The 26,322-nt window shown below is 36.4% G+C and overlaps 1 protein-coding gene across 1 annotated transcript in view; it reads right to left on the bottom strand.

The window, feature by feature from the left end:
- The window catches only part of LOC134045959 (adhesion G protein-coupled receptor A3-like), a 251,076-nt gene that overhangs the window by 20,583 nt on the left and 204,171 nt on the right, over nucleotides 1-26,322 (bottom strand). The window contains exons 13-17 of the mRNA XM_062496118.1: nucleotides 25,787-25,994; nucleotides 24,655-24,863; nucleotides 16,327-16,454; nucleotides 15,292-15,415; nucleotides 8,642-8,787 (exon numbers count right to left, since the gene is read on the bottom strand). Of these exons, the coding sequence (XP_062352102.1) occupies nucleotides 8,642-8,787; nucleotides 15,292-15,415; nucleotides 16,327-16,454; nucleotides 24,655-24,863; nucleotides 25,787-25,994 (815 nt within the window). The remainder of the gene's footprint in view (nucleotides 1-8,641; nucleotides 8,788-15,291; nucleotides 15,416-16,326; nucleotides 16,455-24,654; nucleotides 24,864-25,786; nucleotides 25,995-26,322) is intronic.

Here is a 26,322-nt window from a genome sequence, read left to right as displayed (position 1 = left end):
ATCTGATAAAGTTTTCTACAAAGCCCCCATTGGAGTCTGAATATATTATCTTCTAAAAATCCTTGAACTTGTAAAATTTCCAATCAGCATTTTACATTTTGCCTGGAGCAGCATATCAAAGCACGGAGCATTTTATCAAGCTTACCCACCCTCTAACTTACCCTCTACAATTATGTATATGAGTAGCTCAAATACTAGAAGCTACTGAGGCAAGGGATAATGTGACAAGAATTCTGAATTTCCAGGAAATACCTAGATGTGAACTCAGGATAAAAGCAACTGAAAATTCAATCTAATACACAGTTCTGCAGATCAGCATGTTGCAGTTCAAGCCTTTCAAAGCTGAAAATATCACAGAATACATTTTAAGTCTCCAGGAAGCTTTGAATTATGAAAGCTTGCAAATGCTGGAACTCATGTAGTTAAAATTTCTATCCCAAGCCCATCATTTCCCCACTCAATGCCCAGGTATCATTCAGGTGTGGTCATTTTCTTTTTTTGGCTATGTTTGTCAATAGCTGTAGCATTGGAGAGAGTTTCAGTTGAATGGATCTAAGTGACTTGCTATGCTGTTTAATATCTTGTTTAGAAGTAGTAAGCTGACATACGTTTCTCTTGCAATAATCATAACCCATTTCTTTTCATCTATACTAAGAAGCTTGGATTCTGTTCTTCAAAAAAAAAAGAGGATAAAAATTCACCTTCTAGAAGCCTCAACATCTCTTAAAGATTTGGTATTATTGTATTCCTACTCTGAAAAGTGTCAACATCGTGTGCACCTCGACTGTACCTTAGCTAATGAAATTATGACAGCAACAAAATCCTTTTTTTACTTTGATTTTGACATGCTCTTGAAATAAGCTCACATCAAGGAGGATCCTATCCTCTGGGCATCATTCACTTCAAGTATTTGGTAGAGCATCCAGGTCAGTTTTGAAGAACAGTATTGCCATGAGAACAATGAGAACAAACTTTTGGAATTTTTATTCATAAACCAGATGAAGAGGAACCACAAGCAGAGCAGGTGGCTCTGTTACCATCTTGCTGTTAGTGGCTCCACAATTCAGTTGCTCACATTGAAGGTGGAGAAGAAAAGTTCTGATCACTTCTCCTGTTTGGTTAAGAGTTGGCAGGAAAATACCTCCATGCTGTGGCACCATACCCTGGCAATCCAATGCTGTCAGCAATGAATATTTACACGGCCTATGCAAAGTGCAACAACTTTCTCAGGACAGCAATGACAATATATTGCTAATGTGGACCTCCATAATATTTTAATATTTTCATTTTACTGGAATTTTTCTTGTGTAGAACAATTAATCCAAACCTGAATTAAGTGTAGTCTTTTCTCAAAGATAATGTCATCTCCATCTGATGGATATAAAATTAGCTTCAAGTTAAAATTCAGCAAAAAAGAACTAATGAAAATGTTTCTCTTATCACACTTTTATACCTTTTCCCACTCCAGACCTATCAGTTACATCCTTGACTCTATCTGAACAAATACCAGCATTTAAGAGTGATCATGTTAAATAGAACGTAGTATCAGTATGTCCTTGAAGTATCAAACCAAATTCCAAGTACCTTTAGGTTCTGCAATTCTGTCTCTCCCTTTAATTTGTGATACACAGATTTAAAATTCCTGTTTTGTTTTAAAGCTTCTCTTTTCCATTATCTCTAACTTTTATACCTCAAGGGGCAGAACTGTTCTGTTTGTTCTGGCTAAGGTTCCTTCCAGCATTTTAATTATTTTTTTGTTTGAGTGGGGTTTTTGGTTGATTTGGTTTAGTTGTTTGGTTGTTTTGGGGGTTTTTTTGGGGGTTTTTTTGGGTTTTTTTTGTTTGTCATTACTTGTTGTGTCATCTTTGAATGGCAGTTATTAAAACTGTCTTCAGAAGCAATGTAGCATTGTTCAAAATATCAGCTCTATAATTAAATCAAACTAAAATTTTGAAAAGGCTGTTACCCTTAGATTATTTTAATATTCAGTATAACTATATAATAACTTTTTTTGATGTTGTGAATATAAGCCTTACTTTGGTGAATAAAACGAACACAATAGCTGGAAGGGAAACATGGCTTTTTTTACATTCTATTTTTATCAAATGCAAAAAATTCAAAGAAGCTATTTCAGCAATATGGCCTTTCTCCTTCCTGGGAAATATGACAAATATTGAAACAAGAAACATGGGAATAGTGCTTTTCAGATAATAGCTAAGAAATATCACTAGATTATCTTTATGGTCCTTCCCAACCCAAGCCATTTGATAAAAACAGCTATTACACACTTTGTTGTTTTTAGGAACTTACAGTGTGGAGGTGATAAGCAGCCTTGAGAATACATGAGGATTGCAAAAAATTACATCACTATTTAAAAATTATCTAATAATACACATTTCTAGTCTTAACTTCCCATATCTAAAATAAGAAATGTTGATTATAATATCAGAAATGTGAGATAAACTTTCTGATGACTGACCCTGCCCAGATCAAAACACTCTGTCCTCTAAGCAAAGGAAACAATCAAGCACTTAAATTATAGCCAACTTCCTGGAGCAGATTTTCAGAGACTGTTGGCTCACCATGCCAGGGTTCATCCAGCTGGTGAAAACCTTACTTGCAGGGAGACATCATTTTCACTTACTCTGCAACGACACAACTGGATCTATGCTAATACTAAGGAGTGAACTACAGGGATCTCCTCAAGGCTCCTGAGAATTCTGCCCTGTGGCACTTCCCATTTAATTCACCATACTCAAACCATAGAGAATTTTTAAGAAAAAGGCAGATGATGCCTTGGGATAATCAGGTCTAAATTTATACTTTATAGAGGGAGTTTGGTATGATCTGTGTGGGAAGGAAAGATGAGTTTTCATGGATCAAAACTCTATGAGTTAATATTTAAGAGCATAAAATGAAGAAGAAAACAATGGATTGCAAATGATACTTTTCATCTGACCTCTCTCTCTCTCCCTCTCTCTCAATCACTGTTTCATACTAGAAGACACAAATTAATGAGAGCCAGCACTAATTAAAAATGCACTAGAACTTAACTGCATTTCGGAGCTGCTGGTGTCAAGGGGACAAGTAATGTCTCTGTCTGTCAGAATGTAAATTAAGTTGCTTCATATGATTCAGTCTGAAGATTCAGAAAAGGGCATGCCCCCAAAAAAAAAGAATATTGGCAAACTTGATGTTTAACAAAGTATTTCTTGTCATAGTCAAATGTTGATGCCCCATTACACCGCTACCACACTGCAATAAATTGCAGCCAACATGTTATAAATGATGACATTAACTAAGATAATTTTCTGAAGATCCTTCCAGCCTCAGGAATATTAGAATGCATTAGTTTTCTTTTTTATTCTAGGGTTTTTCTCCGGACATAATAAGTCTTTAAAAATGAAATATAAGAAGTCTTTGGTCTTTACAACTGGAATGTTTTCAGTATCTCCATTATGGTGCAAAAATACCACATGACAATTTCTAATGACATACTGAATGCTGCTGTGTGTAACTCATATTCAAGACACAGCCTGCTTTATTGGTAACTTACTCAATAAAAATTTCCATATAATCAATTTCTGATGGAAGCCACAACATTTCCTGTCAGGCTCTCTTAGCAGTTAGGCAAACACAGCAATAGATCCATTTGCACCCATGTGCTGGTTTCCAGCTTGTCAGAATTCAGACCAAGCAGCTAAAGGTTCATCCTGAGACAAGCAGGGTTAACACTGTGAACAAAGCACTAAGTGGATGCCGTGACCCCTGTGGTATCAAGCAAGTCTGTAAAATCCCCTCCCTGTAAGGCAAGAGCCTCATCACAGTTGGCAATAACAGAAGGAGAGGATTTTCTTGTATTTGAAACTTCAGTGTGGTTTCTCCTTTTTGCAGTGAATGGATTTAGCTTAATTCAGTGTCTCAAAGACACTTAGCTACTGTTTAGCTGGGTGCTGCTGATTAATGTTTAGGTAGCTGAGAGAAATAATGAGCTTGGGAATGAACATGAAGAGCGGCTGCCACGCTCCCAAGGAGAGGGGGAGGATGCAAGTGCAGCACTACCAACCACATCTTGCAGGAGCTCAAGGTGTAGCTTGTTAGTCACCACTACACAAACACAGCTCACGAGGAAGACCCCTTTCATTCCTGCTTTCAAGACATTGCTCTCTACTCTGGAAGTGTATGTATGATGTACAGAAACTTGGCCATATACAACCTCATACAGAACAGCAGACACACATACACACATGTGCATGCAAACATCCATTAGCAGATTAGTACAGTTTGACCAAACTACTCCCATTCTCAACTACAGTACCTCTAGGTCTGCTCTGTGTGCAGATTTCAAGGACAATTAAGACATTTCAAATTATTGGAAAGAGGCAATCAGCTTTCTCATTCTAAAAATTATTTGTAACTCTTAAAATTATTTAAGGCTGAGAACAGTAAGAGAAGGGATTTGAAGCCAGGGGTTTTGCCTGTAGGTACACTGTGTGTGCTGCTGAGAACTGCTTCAATTTGCCTCAGTTATGATTTTTTAGCCACAGTACTAAGGCTACTACTTTGAATTCAAAGCAAAGGGACAATCCATTCTGAAATTGCTACTAAAGCTAGACATACAATTTTTCTAAAGCACTGCATGAGGTACATTTCCTGTAATTTTAGAAAGAACATTTAAAAAATCTTATCAAAATATGTTACATAAAAAATAAGATGAAGTTCAACAGAGACAGCGACATCAACTGTTATCCATTTTGCTGCTGCTTCTGCAACCTTATTTATGCACACTGATATTTTTCCATGAGAGATATGGGATATTGGACTCTGTAATCTGAAGAACGCCATATTAGTTATCTTGCAAGACATTCATTGAATAAAAAAGGTGGGAGAACATTAGGAGATATATTTGTACCTAACCTTGAGATAAAACTTAATTATCTGTCTCCTTATCACCAATCTCTGGTCCAGCTACCAGCTTATTTATTTTTTATTCTAAATGTTTAGAATACAATTGTGCTCACCAGTTATCTTATTAAAAATGAAAGTAATGTGATTTTTTTTTTTCCTGTCACTCTAGGAAGAAATTATTTTAACAGAATATCTTTCAGAAGTATTTTCTGCTGGTCTGTACTCCTGTCTAATCTGTATGCATGCAGAGCATCACATGAAAAATGCATGCACACATAGCAGGCACAAAAACTAACACTACCTGTGCCTCAGCTTGGGCTGTAAGAAGTTTTGTACGTTGCAGTAATACCTGAATCTTGCATGCCCCTTTGCCTTTGCTGGCAAAATCTGCCTTCAGATGAGTCAGAAGCTAAACTCTGCCAGATTTAACAAATGTCCACAGAGGATGAACAGATAGAATTATTTATTTCTATTAAGAATACCAGAGAGTATATTTTACAGGAAGTAATTTCATTATCTGCTGAAGTGCTAAGGTTCAGAATTTCAATACACAAAACTCAATGATGCATTAATTTGATCCATCTCATTAGCATCCAGGCACATTTAGAGAAAAATGCCAAAATTGTTACAGTTGGTTCCAGTCATCAAAGTGATAGGCCCTCAGGGGTTTGACTCTGTAATTAACAGATAATATATATTTAATGAATAATATATATAATATATATATACTGCATAATGTGCAGTGTACATAATGTATCTCATAACGCATGATTAACATATAAAAAGAGGCAATATTTAAAATCATATTGCCATGAAGTAAAATTATACTGCAAAAATGTTTCAAATTTGATCACTCTAGCTAGAAGAGAGAAAACTTATAAAGAATCACAGCTTTACATAATAGGGTATTTATTGCTACAACTCAAAGAAAAGTAGGAGAAAAAGATCAAGGGCACCTTGTTTGTTTTGCTTCTGCAAATCAATATGCAAACAGCAGGCAGAGAAACCAAAGCAACTCTCACAAGCCTACATACTTTTCTACTAATGGGTAAGGTCTCCTTTCAGATATTCTGGTAGTTATTTTCTCTGTTTCAGCTACTTTTCAGAATGGACCAAGCTTTGTGAAACTAATGTGGTAACACAATTTTAATGATTTCTTGGTAAATTCCACGTGATAGATTTATGTACTGATTTTTTGGCATTAGATCCCATTTACTGACTCACAAAAGATACCCTTCTGTCTCATACAGCAAGTGCCCGTATAAGGAACACAAAAACACTCACATGTGGACTGGAAACACCATCTATCAAATGCAACCATTACCAAAGAAGACTGAAGGACAGCAACCAAGCATAGAGTTTTCCAAACATATTCATATATTTATATTCAACAAAACTAAGTCTATAGAGAAGTATCACTGGAAAGCTACATCTTGTTTAAAATAGACATTTAAAAGTGTCTTGTAGACTGTATCATTCGCTTCCTATCACTGACAGTCCTGACATATAAAAAGCCCAACTCCATCTCCATTTGAATAAACTTTATACTATTTAGCTATCTACTGATGTCAGATGGAGACAAATTAACAGCCTCTCACCCAAACTCAGATGTTTTCCCCTAGGTACCTGAGGAACAATATGTATAAAGGCTGGCATTGACTTACAGACACAAAAACACTGTCTAGTTAAAACATTTCTTATAAATGACTGCATTGAATTGTAAGTATCCTAAATGGATTTTATGGAAATATTTTGAAAAAGAATAATTCAGATGTTATTAAAACCAGGAAAGGTAAAATGCCCCCAAAAATGGTCATTATTATTCCAAAAGAGCAAACAGATTCTAATTATAAGTTTAGCATTTCCTTGCTTAAAGTGATTCTTAATTTTACATATACTATGCCTGTTTTCTACATGAAGTGAAGCAGATCTTTACTATTTTGAACCTAGTGCCAAACATTGTGAAATTGTATTAGACATTTCAGTGCCTGTGTCTCTAAGATACATGGTGCCCTGTGTGAGAAAAATAGCTTAGAATAATTTTACTTAGCTATTAAACAATTATATCCATGTTCTCTTACAGCTAGAAGGTGGTTCATCATTTCTATTGCTAAACTTAAAATAGCTGCTATTTATTTTCACTGTCTGGGAACCTCAACATGACTGGTACAACAAAGATTCTAATTAGAGTAATCTTTCCTGTAACCTGACTGTCTATTGTTTTCTAACTCAAACAAGATTTGAATTTGAAGAACATACACTATCCTGGGTCTATGTAACTTGTAACAATTTTCTACCTTAATAGTCACACTGCAGCATTTGAAAATTGGCAATTACTCATTTTGCCATGAGCTGGTAACTGAAGGAGTGAAAGTCTCATCTCTGAAGAATGGTACAGTAAATCATGGATTAGCAAAGTCAGGCAGTCTCAGTGAAACACTACCCTCTTGTTTACACCTAACAAAGCTAAGGATCAATATAGCACTCCTTCTTACCACAATACACATTTTATGTGAACTTTAATCAGTTTCATCTCTAGAAAGAAAGAGTTTTGAAAAGAAGAAAACTAGCTAGTTTTCTAACTAAAATCACGCTAGTAAAATTTTGACTCCGCAGAATCAGATGGAAAAACTCAATTCACCTTCCTACAGACTTTCAACAAGTTGTGACAACACCACACAGTCATCTATAAATGCTATTTGCTAAAAATTTTGCATTTAAAATAAAACAATCTACATCTGTTTAAAAGAGAACACAGTGGATTTTTCACAGAAAAGACGTGAAAAGTAGAATTCATATTTCCTGACCTCCACTATAAAACTGAGGTCTTTAGGCTAAATTGACAATTCAGATTTGTCCATGATCTGTGGGAAAAGAGAGGCACCTCCATAAGGAAATTCATCCTGTCCTCACACAAACAAGCTGGATAGGAGGAATTGTTCTCTGGAAGTTCTTTTTCTGCCTCCCTCCAAAATCTGTATAGGGACAAGATATAACTTTGGCTAATACTTATAAGTAATTTCTTGATAGCTAAGCTCAAAAAAGATGAATTAATCTTCTTGTGCCACAAAACCATAGTTTTGTGGTAAGGTTTTGCTGGTGTTTAACTTTTTTTTTCCCCTTGTGCAGACTGACTATTTTGGCTTGGAGTCTCAGCATCTCAGAGGCATCTGGCAAGAACTCCTACGGTCTTACACCTGCCATGCCATCAGAGGCACATCTGTGAGTCTGCTCCAGGAGAGCTGACAGGGAGCACAGACTTCCAGTCACTCCTGTAATAGCATTACCTCTCTGATGGGCAATGAGGAAGGTTGCTATCAGGTTATTAGGCTTTCAATACAAGAGTGGGCAAGAAGCACAGCAGAAGAGGTAAAGGATCATTATAGAACAGATTCTGATAATTAAATAGGGCTCGGAATCAAGCCAGTTTCTGGTTTTGGGGATTTGTTTCCCTCCATAAGAAACCAACAGAAACATTTCAGTTCTTCCTGTTCAGATAAAGGTATCAGAACACAGCCAATACCAGCTCTGCACCTTTCCATCTCCTGAGTAAACTATTAGCATTGTTATTGTATTAGCTTACAGTAAATACCCAGATTTTTGTACACACCTAAGCTATGTTCTTTATGGATGCTATTTCTAGTCTACAAAAAGGAAAGAATGCAGAAATAAGAGTGAGAGTTTGTTTGTTCTAGGAAGACATTAAGAAGATAGTATAACTAATATTCCATACCTGAGTAGTGGTTGCTTTGGATAAGAAGGTTGGTCACTGTTTTGGCATGGCTGAGGTTTCTTTGTGACTTGCTTATAAATATTCCTGGCAGTTACTCCGATCCATAGCATAGTAGAAAGTGTAGAATAATGGAGGACTATGCCAACCTAAAACCAAAGAGGGGACAATTAAACAACTCACTAAATGGACCAGTAAAACAAGAATTTTACAAGGATCTTACTTCATAAGGGCACATGCAAACAGATTTTTAAATTGAGTTTATAAGTGTATCTAACAGTTGCACCTAAAACCAGCTATTTAATCTACCACAGACAGTATTATCTGTAATACCAGAAGCTATGTTAGGAAATGGAGATGTAAAAACATTTGTTTACTAAGAACCTGTTTAATGAAAACATTTTACAATGTTTAAAAAAGATGTGAATCTTAGTTTGTGTTGCACTCTTTGTTAGCCTATCATGAGAATGCAATTTAAAATTTAATGACAGGCCAGCATTTTTGCTTGCTATTATGCTATAACCTTTAACTTTTCAGGAATATCCTGCTGTAGTTCCCTCTCTGCTGTACACATGCAAGGTTGACTTCTGGCAATGGGATCAGTGTTTGCACTGATAAACCCAGATTATTTTCAGACACATTTTCAGAAAATTATAAACTTGGCTAAAGACTTTTAAAAATAAATGGCAGCTCTTGGCATCCCCCCTTAAAAAGAATTATAAAATTTAACAGTGTTATTATCACTTTGTCTCCAAGAAGCTGGTATGTTTATCATTGAAAGGAAAACACAGTACCAACACCTCTAAAAATGCTAACATCTTTGTTATGTTAGTAATTGTTATTCATTACTATGGAAGCAGTAATTGGAATTTTATCCAATCTCCAGTGCTTTATTACATCAGCTAAGTCTGCATCTGATTATATAAAATGAGGTTACCTTTGAAGCAATAACCTGACATTTTGCAGTGACAAGTAAAATATTGCTATAATTGGAAAGAACATAAATGTTTAAGGAATACAGAGAATTGCTGAATAAAGCTAACAAAAATCTATTATAATGATTTATTTGAACCAGTGTTCATTTTTGCTCCACTTAAAACAAAATAATTGATGAGTAAAGGAAAATAATTCCATGCATTTTGTTTATACTTAGTATTATAGCTCAAAACTTGAAGATAGCAGCACATATCATCAACAGAAACCCTTTGTAATTTTCTCTGGGACTTGTCTGTCACATTAGACAAGGGAGGATAAAGCCTTCATCACTGCTGTGGCTTGAGGTAAAAGAAGCAGAAATAAGAGAATGAGACAACTGTGTATTATGAGCTGGCAGATGCTGCCAGTTCAGGGACTGGTGCTGTCTGGACCTGGTTCACAGGCAGCTTGCAGAGTTTCTGTAGGGATGCCCTGAAAAGTACCATGAGCAGGGAGGGGAGGCAAGGGGAAGAGAAAGTGGTAGGAAAAAGGAGGCAGAAATAATGAGAAGGAACTGGAAAAATATCTAGATATTTAGCTCCTAACCGCTTCCTCATATCAGCACAGCCTTACTGCAATATATTCTGTTTCCCACACAAGTATATACAATAATAGGAACAGCTGAAATGAATTCCATGTCAAAAGGCACCTACATGTGAAATTTTGAAAACATATATGATAATATAGACAGAAATCATCAGCCACTTAAATGAATGTAAGACCTAAAAATAGGACAACAAAACAATTTTATTGAACTTTCAAGGAGGTAAGTGAACTGACTGAAAACATCACGGCTATGCCACACCTGCACCACATTGCTGTTTTTCACAGTGTGCTCACGTTTCAGCAACTGAGTAACTTCTGAGACATGGAGAAATCAAATAAACAGGGAGGAGGCAAAAATGTTATCATCCTCTGTAGTGGCTCTTTATTGATCTGAATCTCTCTCTCAAAAAAACAAAAACAAAACCCAAAAAACAAAATACCAAACCAAAACAAACAAAAAACCCCAACCCCCCAGCCATTTGTATTTCTTGAAGGAAACAAGGATTTATCCTGAAGATACAGGGCCTCCTTATGACTAACAGATTTGACACGACACGGCAGGAGTGCAGAATTTGGAAGGGTGCACTGAGCTGTTACACTAAATTCTAGAATTTTTGCTATTATTCACCCACTAATAATTAGTAAACAAATGCTTGTTGCACTTCACATTGAAAATTCAGTGTTTGAAAGTGCTGGATTTTGCTCTCTGCCCCTTCCTTCCCCCTGTGTCCCCACTGACATCAGTTATGTCACAGAGCTGCATCTTCCTCACTGTCGTGCTCAGGGACCGTGACTGCAAGTTCTTTTGTCCCCTGCAATGGGATCACCTCTTTCTAACTCTCTCAAGCCAGGAAGACCCCTGGGCCCTATGGCAGACATACATGAGCTCATGACACGGCAGGGAAGGATGAGGCTCAACAGAAAGACCAAGGTGCATTTGTTCAGTAAACTCTTGCTTGACTCTCTCAGCAAATGCAAACTTGAGGTTATGCCTGAAATGTCCAGGGTACAAATTTACCTGTGTGCATCTTGTTATTGGATTTCTACCTCTGTAAAGCTTCAGAGGCCAAAAACTATGTACAAATTAAATACTAAAGTGATAGCTTAAAACTATTTTCTCTATTAGCAGAACTTTTGCATTTCACATAAAATTGTACGGTTGAGTTTTCCACACAGAATAAAGGATTATGATTGGAAATACTGAAGTGATGACCCCTATTTTTAAGAAGGTTTTCCACTGACAGGCCAAGTGGTACAGAAAAAAAAAAAAAGGCAGGATATATGCATTGAAAACAGCATTGAACCTAAAGCTCTTTAATAACCACAGTTATATGGTAAATTTTTTCTTGTTTTCTTGGATCCATTTGTTACATGTCCTGTGTTCTTAGAACTCTTATCTTTGGGAATAAGTGCTAGCCTTTTGAAGTGAAGATTATACTTTCCTTCAGTAAGAAGATGCTGTCTGTTTGTGCTACTTCAATAAAGTTCAGTACCCGAGAGAAGTTCCACATGATGCAGTTACCACAGTAATGATCAGAATACACATTTATGCAAAGCATTCTGGCACAAAAAGGTCTCTTGATCAGCTTTTAGTAGCATGCAATTTTCTTTGTTTTCCCCAAATTTTTAATTTAATTTCTTTTTTTTTTCTAATTGTAATCATATTTCAGATAAGATTGTACTTCTAAATTCAGTTCTATTTCAAGAAGGGCACAGATATGCAAGGACATTCTGATTAAACTATTAATCCCGCAATTAAAAATGATTCTTTTCTGTGAGATGAAGGGATCCAGGAATTTTTCTGCAGTCTGTAACACCACTGGATGTGAATATTTCATGATCTTTAAACATTTAGCATTAGCAAAACCCCATGCTCCCTTCACAGGTAGAAAATTTAGAGCAAGAAGTTGAACTTCTGAGTTGAACTTGTAGGCTGCTGGCTAGTATGGAATGGGCTTTGCTTTTCTTACTAAAGATTTACTCCCTTACAGAAATTAATTCACAAGCAGCTTCACATACGCCATTCCTCAGGAAGAAGGAAGATCTGAGCCTTGTCAAAGTTTACATGGAAGCTTTTATTTTATAAACCACATAGAGGTTCTTGGAGATGTGATTGGAGTGATCATGCAGTAAAACAAAGTAAGATTCTGTCTCTCTCCATAACTTTTCTGCCTCTTGAATCTTGTGCCCAGAAGTCCATTCTTCATGCTTCAACATGTTGAAGTGATGAATTCATCCCCCAGTATCCATAACCTCATGGCCATCATGCTTTCCTCTGAAGTAGGAGCCACAAAACAGAAATCTTTTGAGAGTACAGAATTGCTGCCTCCCACACACAGGGAGTGATCCAGCTACAGTTGTGTCTCCTTCTGTCTCATTCTTTACATGAAAGGAGTGAGATTCCTTCTGCCTTTTGAAGCAGACTAATCTGAGGCCCTAACTGGGAGATGGAAGGGCTTGCTGGCTGGTTCAAGCACCTTTCTGGTAGTGTACTACCCCTGATTTATCTCTGCTGCTCCTAAGACAACCTCTGACTTGCCTGAAAGATTTTGCCAGTAAACTCAAGAGCGTGGATTCTACAACAGCCAACATTCAGTGACACCCAGAATGAGATTCAAGGGTAATCTAAAGAGTCTGTAGATTCATCCACTCAGGAAATGTGCAAAGATGCAATCAACTCTTCTAGACCAGCACTCTAACACCAATTTTTTTGGTAAATCATAAAGACTGCAGAGCACATATGCAAGTGAAAGGTCTATGCAAGATCGTCTCTGAAACAGATATGCAGGTTTAAAATGGAATTTTAGATTTTTAGATTTCGCATAAAAATAAATGACCATTTCTTAAAAGACTTTTTTTTTGTGTGACTGTTTTGCCTTGAAGGGGATTTGAAGGTTCTTTCAGCTCTCACAGAAAATGGGCCCATTTCCATAGCATTAATTCCTGATGTTTAAAACTAACCTATATGTACTCATTTAGAGACAGAAGGTGATATAAATGAAGCTAATTTAGAACCATCCCTTTTGGTTAAATTCGAAGGATAAAAGTTAACTTAGTTAACATTGATAAGTATGCTGCAGTGAATTTTTAATGGAAGTTTTAGGGGCAATTACAATAGGAAAGGTGGTGGTTGATTGGCTTTTATACAACATTTCAGTGATTAGGACAAAAAATACTTGCACTTGGAATCTTTCCCTAAGCACTTAGAAAACAAAAAGTGAAAATTGCATTGATGCAAGTTGCAGCTGTACTTTGAATTTCAGCAGAATGAAGGATACCTGGGGAATGGCAACTGATGGTGTTACACCTGTGGTATAAATAATACTTTAGTGCTGCTTGAAGCAGTAACATTTTCACAAATATATTTTAAGCCCCAGTATCAGGCCTTTGGCATGTTGGAGATTATATCACGATGATCTCAAAGTGAACAGCTTTTCAGCCTCTATTACCAGCTCTTGGAGCCATGTCTTAGATTGTTTGGACTATTTCATCCACTAGCCCTGTCTAATTACATCAGACAATTTCTACCAGGAAACAGAGGACAGTCTTTGTATTGTGTCACTTGTGTCTTTCCTATATTGTCCTATTGCATGATATCGTCTGTAGATGTAGCTTATTATCAGGTTAAATAAATAACATTATGAAAATGGCTAGCAGACATTTAAGGATGGTTCAATCCAGTTCCTCTAAGCGTGCACATTTCTCATCAGTTCAGGATCTGACCCTATCCCATAGCAAGAGACAGATGCCACTGATAATACACTCTATTAAGATACCCCTGTAGTTTATGTACTACTGATAAAAGGCTATTAATAACACATTTATCTCAATCAATTTTTCATTATAGCTGTTAATACCACGTTCCTACCATGCAAGCTGCAAAGTAAATAATCAGACAAAGACTGAAACAACAGATGGTCATTTGTGACCATGTAATTACACGGCCATGGCTGCCCTACAAACTAATCTGCTACTATCACTTGCAAACTGCAGACAAAGACAATGGTGATATTTTAATTTGCTAGGACTTACAAATTAATTATGACACCATGCACTAGATATTGTGAGATATTTCTCTCAAAATAATCTAGTGGACAACTGTGTTACTTAAATGAGTTTCATGTAATACACTTAGGTAGATTTCACATGTAGAACATCACAGTGCTCCAGACCCACAGACCCACATGGGCTGTTTATTGACGGTCATGCACACACAAAAGGCTTCCAAAGCACATCACTGAATACTAGAGTGATAACTCTTACACTAATTATGCAGTGACTCTGCAGGAGTTGGCTTCTGACTCTTGCTATTTACACATATTCAAGCCAGTCAGAACCGCGTTAGTGACAGGCCAAAAATCTGGGAGAACATTGACTAAATGAAGTGCTTTTCTACAGGAAAATACCAACAACATTCATGAGACCTGGTGTACTTCTACAGAATCTGAGAGGAAGAAATATTCAAGGCAAGCAAATTGCAACAAGCCCTCATCAGTCATTACAGAAGATGACTGAAATTACTCTCTTTACACATTGGACAGATTCAGCCTTTATATTCAGAGCTGCTGAATCCAGCCCTGGTGTGCATCTCACCACATTACTGTCCCAATAATGCTGAGGCAAGAGATGTGAAACAGTCCAGCAGTGCAAACAAGGGTCCATAAATCACAAGTATGCTGATCTGCTGTGCCTCCTTAGGGATCATCCAGTGAAGCCAGGGCCACACTCAGGTAAACAGTGTATGTGTTACAAAAGTGAAGCAGTAACTTTAGTCCCACACATTCAATCCAAAGTACAGGAAGGACAGAAGTACTCTGGATTAATAGTTTTCAACTATCCTGTACAGCAGACAAATATAAAGATTTTCAAGGTTTTTCTTAAAAAGCAAGCAACAAGAATGAGGCAATCTGAGCCTTGGAGAAGTTAATGCATTGATCATCCTCTTAGAGAAACTCATGACAACCAAATACTGAACATTCCCAGTGCTGGCCTTTAAAGGACATGCTTATAATTTTGAAAAGCTTAGGATCCATGAACAGTATATGAAAAGGAGGTGAACTGCCAATATTATGTTAAAAATTCATTTTCAAGTTTAAATTCTATTAATAAGAATTACTATGACAGATACTTACAGCTTGACATATAATTGGATATTTAATGCGATTGATTCCACCAGCAAAAACAGCAAATGTGAGAGCAGTATGGAAACAAAAGTTGAGAAGCATGTGCCATCCTTTTCTGCTTATTCGGATTGTGCTGTTGAAAAAAAATCACATTTTATAATTAAAACCCCAACATGTTTATTATGAAAATTACTATTTGGAAAAAAACGCTTCATTTGATAAAATAAAATTCTCAGATTCTTGAATACCTATGTAACAATTACCCATAGGACAGAGTTTGGCCTATATAACATTGAAATAAATATAAAAAGGTAAAATAAAAAGTAAAAATTATAAAAGTCTGCTGATTTAGTTTCCTCCACCAAATCAAGCATTTAAAATAGAGAACTAGAAGCAAAAGGCTTATTGCATAGCTTCACATATGCAGAACTTTAAGAAGACATCTCTCAAGGATTAAATGGAAGCTGAATATCAGAAGACATTGCATTAACTTGAAGTAATTAATATTTAGCAGCTTCTACGGTACAATACATTCCTACTCTTTTAAATTGCTAATGGTCTTTAGCCAGAAGTATGTAGTTAAAATGGCATTTATATAAATTTTTCATACCAAAGAAAACACTAGTTTTCTAAGCCCAAAATGTAGAAGACAAAGAAAGTTTCTTTTATCCAGTGATAGTTACCAGTCTTCCAACCAAACTTGCTCTTAAAAGCCAATATGGCAAGTGTAGCTGACCAAAGTGCTGCTAGACTGGAATTTGCCAGAAAGCAATTTGATAGTGTTCACAGTTTTATATTCATTTGTTGAGCTAGAAATCTTAGGAAAAGTGTGCCGAAAATTTAAATATATGTGCCAGAAAAGCTCGGGAACAGTTTAAGAAAGGTTGGTATAAACTTTGGTTTGAATTCTGTGGTGTAAATCACATTGCTACCGTTATTATCTAACAGTAATTCAAATAATTTAAATTTATCTTTACAGTAAGAGTTGTAAAAATTCGTGTGTCATGCTGACCATTCAATACGTGTTTAAAATGGAATTCTTACCTGTGATGGACAATGTAGGTGATAATGGAAGCAAACAGGCACAACAACATAACTGCAGTACATGCATAAACCACAGGGTGCAGAAACTCCCCTGGGTACTGGGGGAAAGACAGCACTGTCTTAAAATCCTGTGGAAAGAGCAAAATGATTTAATATTGTTAGGCATGTGTGAAACTGAGACTTCATTCCAATATGTCCTGTCATTTCTAGCTGTTCCCTTTCAAGGGCAGGAAAAAAAAGGATGAACTTTTAATGTAGATACAGTTCATGAATTTGCAGTAACAGACTGCTCCTTCCTCATCTGCATACAGTTTGCTAGACAGAAATTAACCTTTTTGTACAAGCAGACATATCCCAATTAAAAAAAAAAAGTCTGAAATAGTACATAGAATATTACATTTTCTCAGCATTAGCAATATCTGGTCCTTCTGATAACATGAACTTTATGAGCATGTTTTACTAAGATATTAAGCCCAAAATTTCAAAATTACCATAAAGGTCTCTAAATGGCATATATATAGCTACAGAAGAACCACTCAAAGAAAAAAAAAACCCATGAGAATACACCCAAATTATTGACTGACTCAAATATAATTACTAGTTGATACAACTCCTGTAACCCAGTGACCTTTACACTTAGTTGGAAATATTCTACTCCCTATAGTAATTCAAAAGTAACTTGGACAGCTCTATTAACAGCAGAGTAAAGATCCATGTATTCCTTTTGGACATGTTAGTGCCTAGTGAAACAATTCTTCATGAAAAACATGACGAAAAACTATCGATATCTTTGTAAAACTAATCTTATCAAATTCCCATTCTAAATTACTCATTTAGGAGAGCTAGATCTGTAGGTGTGATGGATGGAAAGCAAAAGGAGCCCATTACATAAAACAGAATGTCTGCAGACTATCTGAATGAAATTCAGACTCTCTGAATTAAAGAAAACATTACATTCCCTGTAATGCATTAAGTGCATTAAGCCACATTCGTTTGCTGCACTACATTTCTGCACACAGGTACTAAAATCCATACACAAAACCCATCACCTGAGTGCAAACACAGTGTCATCTATATGCCAGTTCCCATCTGCAGTGGCACTAACTCTGCACATAAAAATGAATGTACACCCCAGCAGAAAAAGCTAAAATCTGAAATAGTACCAAATATGACAATCCAGCAAATGCTAACATTTAAAATATTGGCAAACTTTTAACAGACTTTTTCTTATTTGTCAGTTTTAGGTTCCCTTAGAAGAAGGTTCAATACATTATTTTCCAGAGGTGAAATCTCCCCTTAGGAAACTGGGACTGTAATGCTAATACCTCTGTTTAATTGCATTTGCATGCAGAGAGCTGATTTCTAGCACCATTATTTATGAATATGAACTTGTCCACGTACAAGCAGATAATGTTCATGGGTATATGCAATTACTAAATTGGGAGAATTTAGTTTACCTTCTAAAATGATCCTCACAAGTAACTGATGCCCTAGTAGTTATTATTTTTCCTTTGTTATTAGCTTTAAAGTTTCTAAGATGGATTGTACCAGTTTCTCCAGATGCACATGAATGTCAGTTCTCAACAGAGCAGCTCACAACATATATAAAAAGGACCACCAAAATGAAAAAATAAATTATGAACAAAATGCCAACTCTATGTTACTACATCCCATTTCTCTTCAGGTACTTCCTCAGCTTGCATGTTAAAGCTCAGTTAAACCTTCTCTGCCACTCCTGACTCTCATACAAGCTTCCTCTCTGCCCTGCCCAGCTCACCAAGACCAGAGTGAGAGGTGGAGTCACTTCTCACAGAGGAACTCAGCTCAGGCTGTCTCATCTAGAAGTGTCAGTTCTTGCTGCTCTTCCCTCAATCACAAATGGAAAAGAGGAAGAAAAGGACTGTCTGACTTCATAATTTTCAAATAATTCTTCAAAAGTCTGTTGGTTCAAAACTGCCTCTGAATGTCCCCTCAAACACTCCTTTTCACCCTGATCATCTTTTTCACCTGTGCTTTTATTTGCAACATCTCCCCATTAATTCCTTATATAGAGCAAGTCTATTGAGGTAGATGAATGAGTATTTGCCAGGAATGTTCAATACAATTTTGGCTCATATTAGGAGTAGCAATGCAAACAACTGGTCAATTTAAACAGAAGTACTCTGCTGAAAATGATAAAATATTTACTTCTAGCTCTTACTGATGTATTATATTTTCATATACTAATAGTACACTTTGGCATAGTTTTAGGTACACACCTAATTTCTCTGCATTCAGAAATGTGTTACTGCAACTATATAGTAGTAAAAGTACAGTTATTTAAAGAAATAACTAAGTTGGATATCACTGTGAAAAGGTAAAGTTGTGAAAAAGGAAGCACAGTGAAGCTACACATTTATGTAGCAAAAAATGAAAGCAATTTTACTTGAGTACTATCACTGTGTACTAAAGAACTAGTTTTTAATAGTGTAAATGCAAGGTTCAACCTCACCCTATGTTTGATCATCAGTATAAAAGCAAATGCCATGTGTCCTACAGGAATACAACCATTTTGCCTGCCGAAGAATGAAGTACAATCAGCATCTTAAAGCTAATTCCATTTTTAAATACAAGTTTTATCTCTTATCTAATCTTTTACAGTAAATAAATGGTAAAATTCTTAGTATGAAAATGCATCAATGCCAAAGTAGAATATCCTTTTTAGAAGTTTTGTGTATTGAAAACTGATTTCATTATAGTTACATAACAGATGTATCTTGTCTGCTCTCTGATGATAATTAAACCTTATTGATCCATCATCTTCCCTTGAGTAATCTACAACATGCAGAAAAGAAGCATTTTTAAAATTCTGTATGGAAAGCAGTATAACTGTATGCTACATTTTAAAAAATTAGGTTTGATTTAATTTCCTAGAGGGGATTCAAATAATGTTGATATTGAAAAATCACAGAAATTACCCCAGGAAAATAAATACAAGACTCTGACCACTACAAACTGGTGCCTACAACTCCAAGGCCCATTAGTTGTTGTCTAATGAGAAAGTGTCATGCATTTACCCTTTCAAGATGGTGTGAGACAAAGCAAGGCAGGGGTGAGCACTTGTGGCACATGAGGTGAATCCCATATTGGGCCATAACACCAGGACTGCACACAGCAGAGGGAGGGAAATGATTATTCCCTTTTATTCACCACTTGTGAGCCCAAATCTCAAGTACTGTGTTCAGTTTTGGGCACTTCAGTACAAGAAAGACATTGCTGAATCGAAAGGAGCCCAGTAGAAGCCACCAATACAATAAAGTGTCCAAAGGCCTGGATTCCAGGGCTTTAATTTCCATCCATCTTCCAGGAGTTGGCATATTTTACTGAGCTGTACAGTCTGAATCCATTTACCTGCTGGCTGAAGTTTCACCATGATGAATGAAAAATCCATTAAGTCAACAGAAAGGAAAAACAAACAGAAAGAGCGAGCTTGAGCCAGAGACTTGATTTGTAATAAAATCACTGCCTTTTGGAGGAGAAAAGCCTGGATTTCTGAGCCCAATACCAAGCCAGTTTATGCTTTTTACAGAGCAAGTAATACATACTATTAAATGTAATTTAATAAAATGTACATGGAAGAAAATAGAAATAAAAAGCAGATCTTGCTCTTAAGAGTACTCTAATTCCAAGGCTTTGTGCAAAAGAGTGACAGTCAGGAATATTTTTAAAAAAGCAGCCTTTTGTGGGGGCTGGACTCAATACTGTCCATATGGGCTAAGCACTCTCTGATGAGAGTGAGCATTACATGAGCAGTGAGCAGTAGATGCCAGCTGAGGACTGAAGTGAAGAGCGTGTGCCTCCTTGAAGGCTCTTCACACTGGGAAACATCTACACACCCGCAGAGGAATCTCATTCCAGGGAATTTCGCAGTCCCCACAACAACAAATTTTAATTTTACATATAGCAGTTAAACTTTCTGGATCACTTTCACATTCTTTGGTGCATAAACTCTGCTAAGGTCTATCCTGTAGGCGTTTAAATTCGGTGTTTAAACATGAAAAAATACTTGAAATGTTCCTTCTTGAAACTCTTATAGGCAGTCTGATTTTTCAAAGTACAGAACAATATTTCCACAGCCTGTTATGAGAAAATCCTGTGTTTTCTGTGGGGAAAATGTCAAATACTGTAATTATGTCAACCTTCTAAATGACATCTCTGTAATACTTCCCTGACTCATGAATTAATTTCTCAAAAGACTTAGACAGGCTGCTTAATTTGGAGAAAACCTGAAAGACGAAAGTTTAGAATTCTGAATTCTGTTTCCAGAACTGAACTTCATGAACAGGCTTAAGAAATCCTGAAACTGTCTCCAGTAACAATGGAAGCTCTGAAAAAGTAGCTTTTTTCCCCCCATACTATATTAGAAAGACTTCAAAGATTGAGGGAATGCTTGCAAAACAAGAGAAAAATGCCCAAACTCTTACTGTGATCCATTCCTAGTGTCCTGCCTCTTCTCAGTTTCTCATTCACAAGGCTTTCTAAGATTTGCTTCCAGAAAAGTTTCAAATATGCTCTGGTATAATCAGTTCAGTCTCCTCAGCCCTAATTATCTCATATAAGCATCCACTGAATGTATGCTACTTTTGCAAATAATTGCTTCTTATGCACATGAACCAAACCCAAAAATCCAACAAAACCCACACCGATGTTGGTTGGAATAATAGAACAAATTGTGACAAAACAGGAAAGGGGCTACTTATGATTTAATGTTGATTTAACCAACTTTAAGGATTACAATTAGAAGTGCTAAGAATATTTATTAATCCATTTTATGTTAATGGGGAAGTACCATACTTAGAGTTAAGAATTTTATTTATGTTTATTTGGCAGATTTGAGGAAATTACTATTGACAAAGCGGTCTAAGGGGGGAAAGGAAATGCTGAATACAATTACAGTAATATCCATCACTATTGAATTTCTATTGTGTTCTAAGAAAAATGAAAGGAAGAACAGAGGACAATGTATGCCAAAACATATTTAGCAAATTTTGAAATTCATTGTTGCTATTGGATATCTTTGTCATCTCCTGAAGTGTTATTACTCAGATATAGAGGTCTCTGGATTGGTCATAGCATACACACATGCTGTCCTGAAAAATTAAAATACTGATATACAACTCTGTTCACACAAGAGCATCAATACACAGTATTTAAGAAGCAAATACTTATCATTAAATATAACAAAGCTTCAAAGTGTATAAATTAATGATTTTACTCTAAAATACAAAATCATATTGCAGAGTTCAGGACCTTAGAGGGCTTTAGACACCTCCAAAAGAAACTAGAGTGTAACCAGCCCTCTTCCTCCTACAGATAACAGAAGACAAAATAGAGGACTGCTTTAAACACAAAGTACCTGAAGTAAAAGGCAGGAATATAGTGGGGGAGTTAGTTCACAGTATTTTACTCTCACCTCTAGGATATACTACTCAAAACCTGATAAGAAAAAGATAATGCTCTGTTATGTCTGACTCTATTTATTATTTTACTTCTATTTGCCAGCCCAACCCAGCAAAAAGTGAAAGTGTGAGGCCACGTGAGGGAAGGAGCTTGTGCCTCCTTTCTTTTCCAACCCAACCTCTAAACTATAGCTTCTCTCTCACTGACATCACTTGAACAACTGTCACAGAGAGAAATCAAATGGCTCTACATGACTCCTCTCACTTGAAGTATGCTCAAGCTTATTAATTATCAATCGTAGTTGATAAATCCTTGATTGCTGCCTTTCTAAAAAAAGGACTCGAGAAAACCTTTATTTTTAACCCTTTTATATTCCATAGGCATAAACAACTTTTATGAAAACACCTTAGGAGACTTTGTACTACTGTTTAAAAAGGTGACAAATCAGAATATGTGCTGTACTAACTATAAAATGGACAGCTGGATTAACTGAGGCTTCTGTTTCACCTTAATCTACAACAGGATGGACACGATTCTGATGGTAATGTAAAGCTTTAGTGCTGCTTTGTAGTTTACAGATACTGAGTCAGTTTTCTGCAATTACCCCAAACCATAATACTCAATTATCAATTTTTGTTGTTTAACAGATTAGAGAATTACAGATTAATGACATGTATCATGATATTGTAGCTAATTTCATTAGCTACACACCATATACCAGGTATTTGGAATTTGCTGATGGTTTGTTAGTATTTTAAAATACATTAGGCATTTAGATATGAATTAATAAGATAAGCATAGGCACTTTATACTGTTCGTTTTATAAATTAAAAATTATTCAGAACAATTGAGTACTTTTCATTTCTGGTATTGAACTGCCCAGGAAAGTATATTTTCTATCAAATAAAATAATCCCTGACCTTATACCACAACACAGGGATTAAGAAATAATGCTTGAATGAAAATGTTTAGACATAATGAAGCTACAGAAATTTTTCCATTATCTATTTAGAAAGACAGTGGTGGGGAAATGGATTTGTGTGTGTGTATATTTATATATAAATATTTTAAAATTACTGGTCATCCTTTTCCTTAAAAGTTACTGTGAAACATGAGCTAGGAAACATATCCCATTGTTTGCTGCCATAGAAATTGCAAAGCAAGGGCGAGTCTAAGATTCTATTTTTTTTGTTTTGCATGGATAAAATTGGAAGATGAACACATGAAATAAATCAAAGTCAAATTCTCATAACCAAGCAAACACAAGGCCTAAAGGAGAATTATGAACCAGATACAAAAGCTCCAGTATAAAGTGCCTCAGTTGCCTTTAGAGTTGTCGAAAAACCCACCTCCTACATCTTATGAGAGATAAATGGGCTTTACAAACCAAAAATTAACTGCAGCCCTTGTGTCAGTATTCAACTTTTCAAACAAAAAGAAATGATGAAATTGGTTGCTGCAAACAGTTAATTCCCATTTAGTAACTACTCAAAGTTTAAGAACAACATGCTGAACTCAAGCTGTTGAAGAAGGAGGAAGCCATTTTGGGTGTGGCACCTGCAAAGTCAACAGGTGCTTTCTTTAATTAATTTAGAAAAACATCCTCAAAGCAAAATTACGATTCACATTCTGAGATACAAGAGGCTGGGGGAGAAGGGAACTCACAGGAGCTGTAGAAAAGGAGGTATAGCTGATGTCATCAAATCTGAGCAACAGCTCTTAAATTCTGAACAATTCTATAATGGGTGAAAAAATGTTCAACTAAGTCTCAGGGAAATCAGTTCTTGTGAAGTGGATGATAATATCTGCATTTAACTCGTGGGCACCACAGCTTTGTGCTATGATTGGCTGCCATCTGGGCTCCATCTGACAGCAGCAGATTGGTATTCTCTGCACACGTCCTTGCAATTCCTGTCGCCTGTGTTTGCTGTCCCTTACACATACACACAATACATTATTTACTCAACTATAAACATTTCTGTAATGTACACAAGCAGCATCTACAGTGCAATCATGCATCAGCATTCAAGAGCAATCTAGTGTTAATAGTACACATGCCTAATCTTTTTACAACTGGTTTATAATAAATAGTTTTAAGGGTGCAAAATATTTTCTAAAGCTTAGAAACCTTTCAGTGTCTTGTTCTTTTTCCTTTAGCCCCTGAATAATAACAGTTCATTATTGTGCATAATATTTTTGCTTTCATTAAGGTAACTTTCTGTTAAGCAGGTTAGTTAAATAACTGCAATGGGAACTGTAAGTGTGACTGAGAACAGAGCAAAGCAGCTGATGTGTTAGCACTGCACAGGAATATTTTTCTCCACAAACAGCAATTTTGTAAGTAGGCTATCAGCACTGGTGTAAAAACCAAAACTCCTGCAGAATCAACAAGGACAGCTCTGTCCATACTTAAAAGAGCAGAAGATGTTATTCCTCTCCATTTATTAAATGATTCAACATTGCGGTATGCCTGCAACTAATTAGTATGATCAACACAGTGCAGGGCAGGAACAAAAGCAGACCAGCCTCTGAGATGTGCTGATGTAAAAGCACACAGGAGTATATAACATATCTTTAAACCCTGTCCTATAATTTATAACCATTATGTACTAATCATTCCTTGATGGAACTTTCATTTATAAGACTGAAGTTAACGTCATTTCTGATTAGGCCTGTCTCAGGATATTAAAACTGACCACCAGGTTTATTCACTTACTAGCAGTTAAGTAACTTACTTTCTTTTAGACTGTTTTATACTAAACATTATAAAAACCCAGAAGGTCAGCCACTGACAAGTCAGAATGAAACAGATGCATGTAAAAAGAACATAAATGTATGGCAAAGGAGAGAGAGAAAAATACAGGTATATTTGCTAAGTCATATACTTACCATTAGCACTGCAAAGTTACTGAAGTGTGTACTCTGAATGGTGGTAATATTGCCTGCAGAACTAATTATGTGGCACCCTCCTCCCCACCAGCCTCCATGTCCATCTAGAAGGTCAAAATCCCAGAAGGCTGCAATGGGGTCTACACCCCGTGCAAAGTGCCTCAATCCTATGGTAAGAGGACTGGTGATGTTTCCAAAACTGCACCCATCTGCAAAAGGAACAAACTGAATCAGAGACGGAGTGGAAAACCCTTTAGTGATGAGTGCTCTGTAAAGAGATCAGATACACTAAACAACGGGGAAAAAAGCCAGTGGACATAAAATCTTAATGGTCAAAATCAAACGTAGTGCTCACATCGGAGAAGTTTGCAATGGTACAAATTAATCTGAGCATTTCAATCACATATTGTGTCAAAATGATCTAATAATTCCTCACAAAAGAGATCTTTTTTATTGTTTCAGATTCTTCAGTTACAACCAGTATTACACTACTGCCCATGTAACTGCAGAAATGGCTCAGTTTCGTGGCATGATTAATAGCTAAGACAATTCTGCACTTCGAAAGTCACATTCAAACATTTTAAAATTTTAATAGAAATGAGAGCACTATTCAGTATCAGACAAAATTAATAAAATTGCATGGGTGAGTAATTAATCAAAATAATGACTCACTAGCACATACAACATATGTTGTTTAGATGAAAGTCTTTAACAACACCTGTTTTACATCCATCGTATCAGAAAGTAAACTGTTGGATATCGATACATGCAACAGGGCACTACTCCCACTCCAAAAGCCTTATTTTTACCAGTGTCTAGGACATTAACATTGCTATTGTAAAGAGTGAAACAAGTCTCCTTCCGATAGCTTTAAGGAGCAAGCATCTGTAACAACACAGTCAAGAAACAGTAGCCCAGAATTTGCATTCTAATCGTAGTGCAAGGGCATTTCTTTATGTGCAGGACAATCTGAATAAAATTGTGCAGATAGGAACAATTGCAAACACTGTACTAAAGACAGAGACTGCTTCCAGCCTCTCAGCACTCTGCATACTCTACTCCTCTATTCTCTACACAATCAAGTATACCGTAGCTTTTAGATCAAAGAAAATAATGCAAAACAGCTTCTCACCTATTTTAGCAAAAACAGCTGGTGTGGCAACCGTCCTACGTTTCCCATCATCTGCGAGATTTGATGAGTTTCCCGTGCTAGGAAAGAGTTTTCCATTCCGAAAGACAATAAACTGTAGCTTGCAAGTGGAGTTATCAACAGATTGCCAGGCTGAAGACTGAGAGAAGACAGACTGTGGCAAATGAACTGAAGCTACTGCTACAGCATTCTGTACAATGAGAAAAAAAAAGAAACATTTAAAATGCAAATCACAACAGGGTTGCTTTCATGATGTTTTAAACTCCTGTACAAGAAATGTATGCTGCCTTCCTTTTCCAACAGACTGGAAGCAACCAAAGAAGCACGGGCTGTAACCATGGGAATAGGATTGGAACAGTGCATATTAAAAGGGAAAACGTTTTGATTGAATGTGAGAGTCTATATGGTCAAGCTCCCTGCTGCAGAGGTGAGAATGGTTCTTACCGTGCCTGCTAGAGGGTCCATCAACACTGCAGATCTGATTTAAAGAGACAACCTCTACCAGGTTTTCTCCTTCA

Source organism: Cinclus cinclus, chromosome 7 (genome assembly GCF_963662255.1).
Source record: "Cinclus cinclus chromosome 7, bCinCin1.1, whole genome shotgun sequence".
NCBI classification, from domain to species: Eukaryota; Metazoa; Chordata; class Aves; order Passeriformes; family Cinclidae; genus Cinclus; species Cinclus cinclus.
This window is presented reverse-complemented; position numbering and strand designations above follow the sequence as displayed.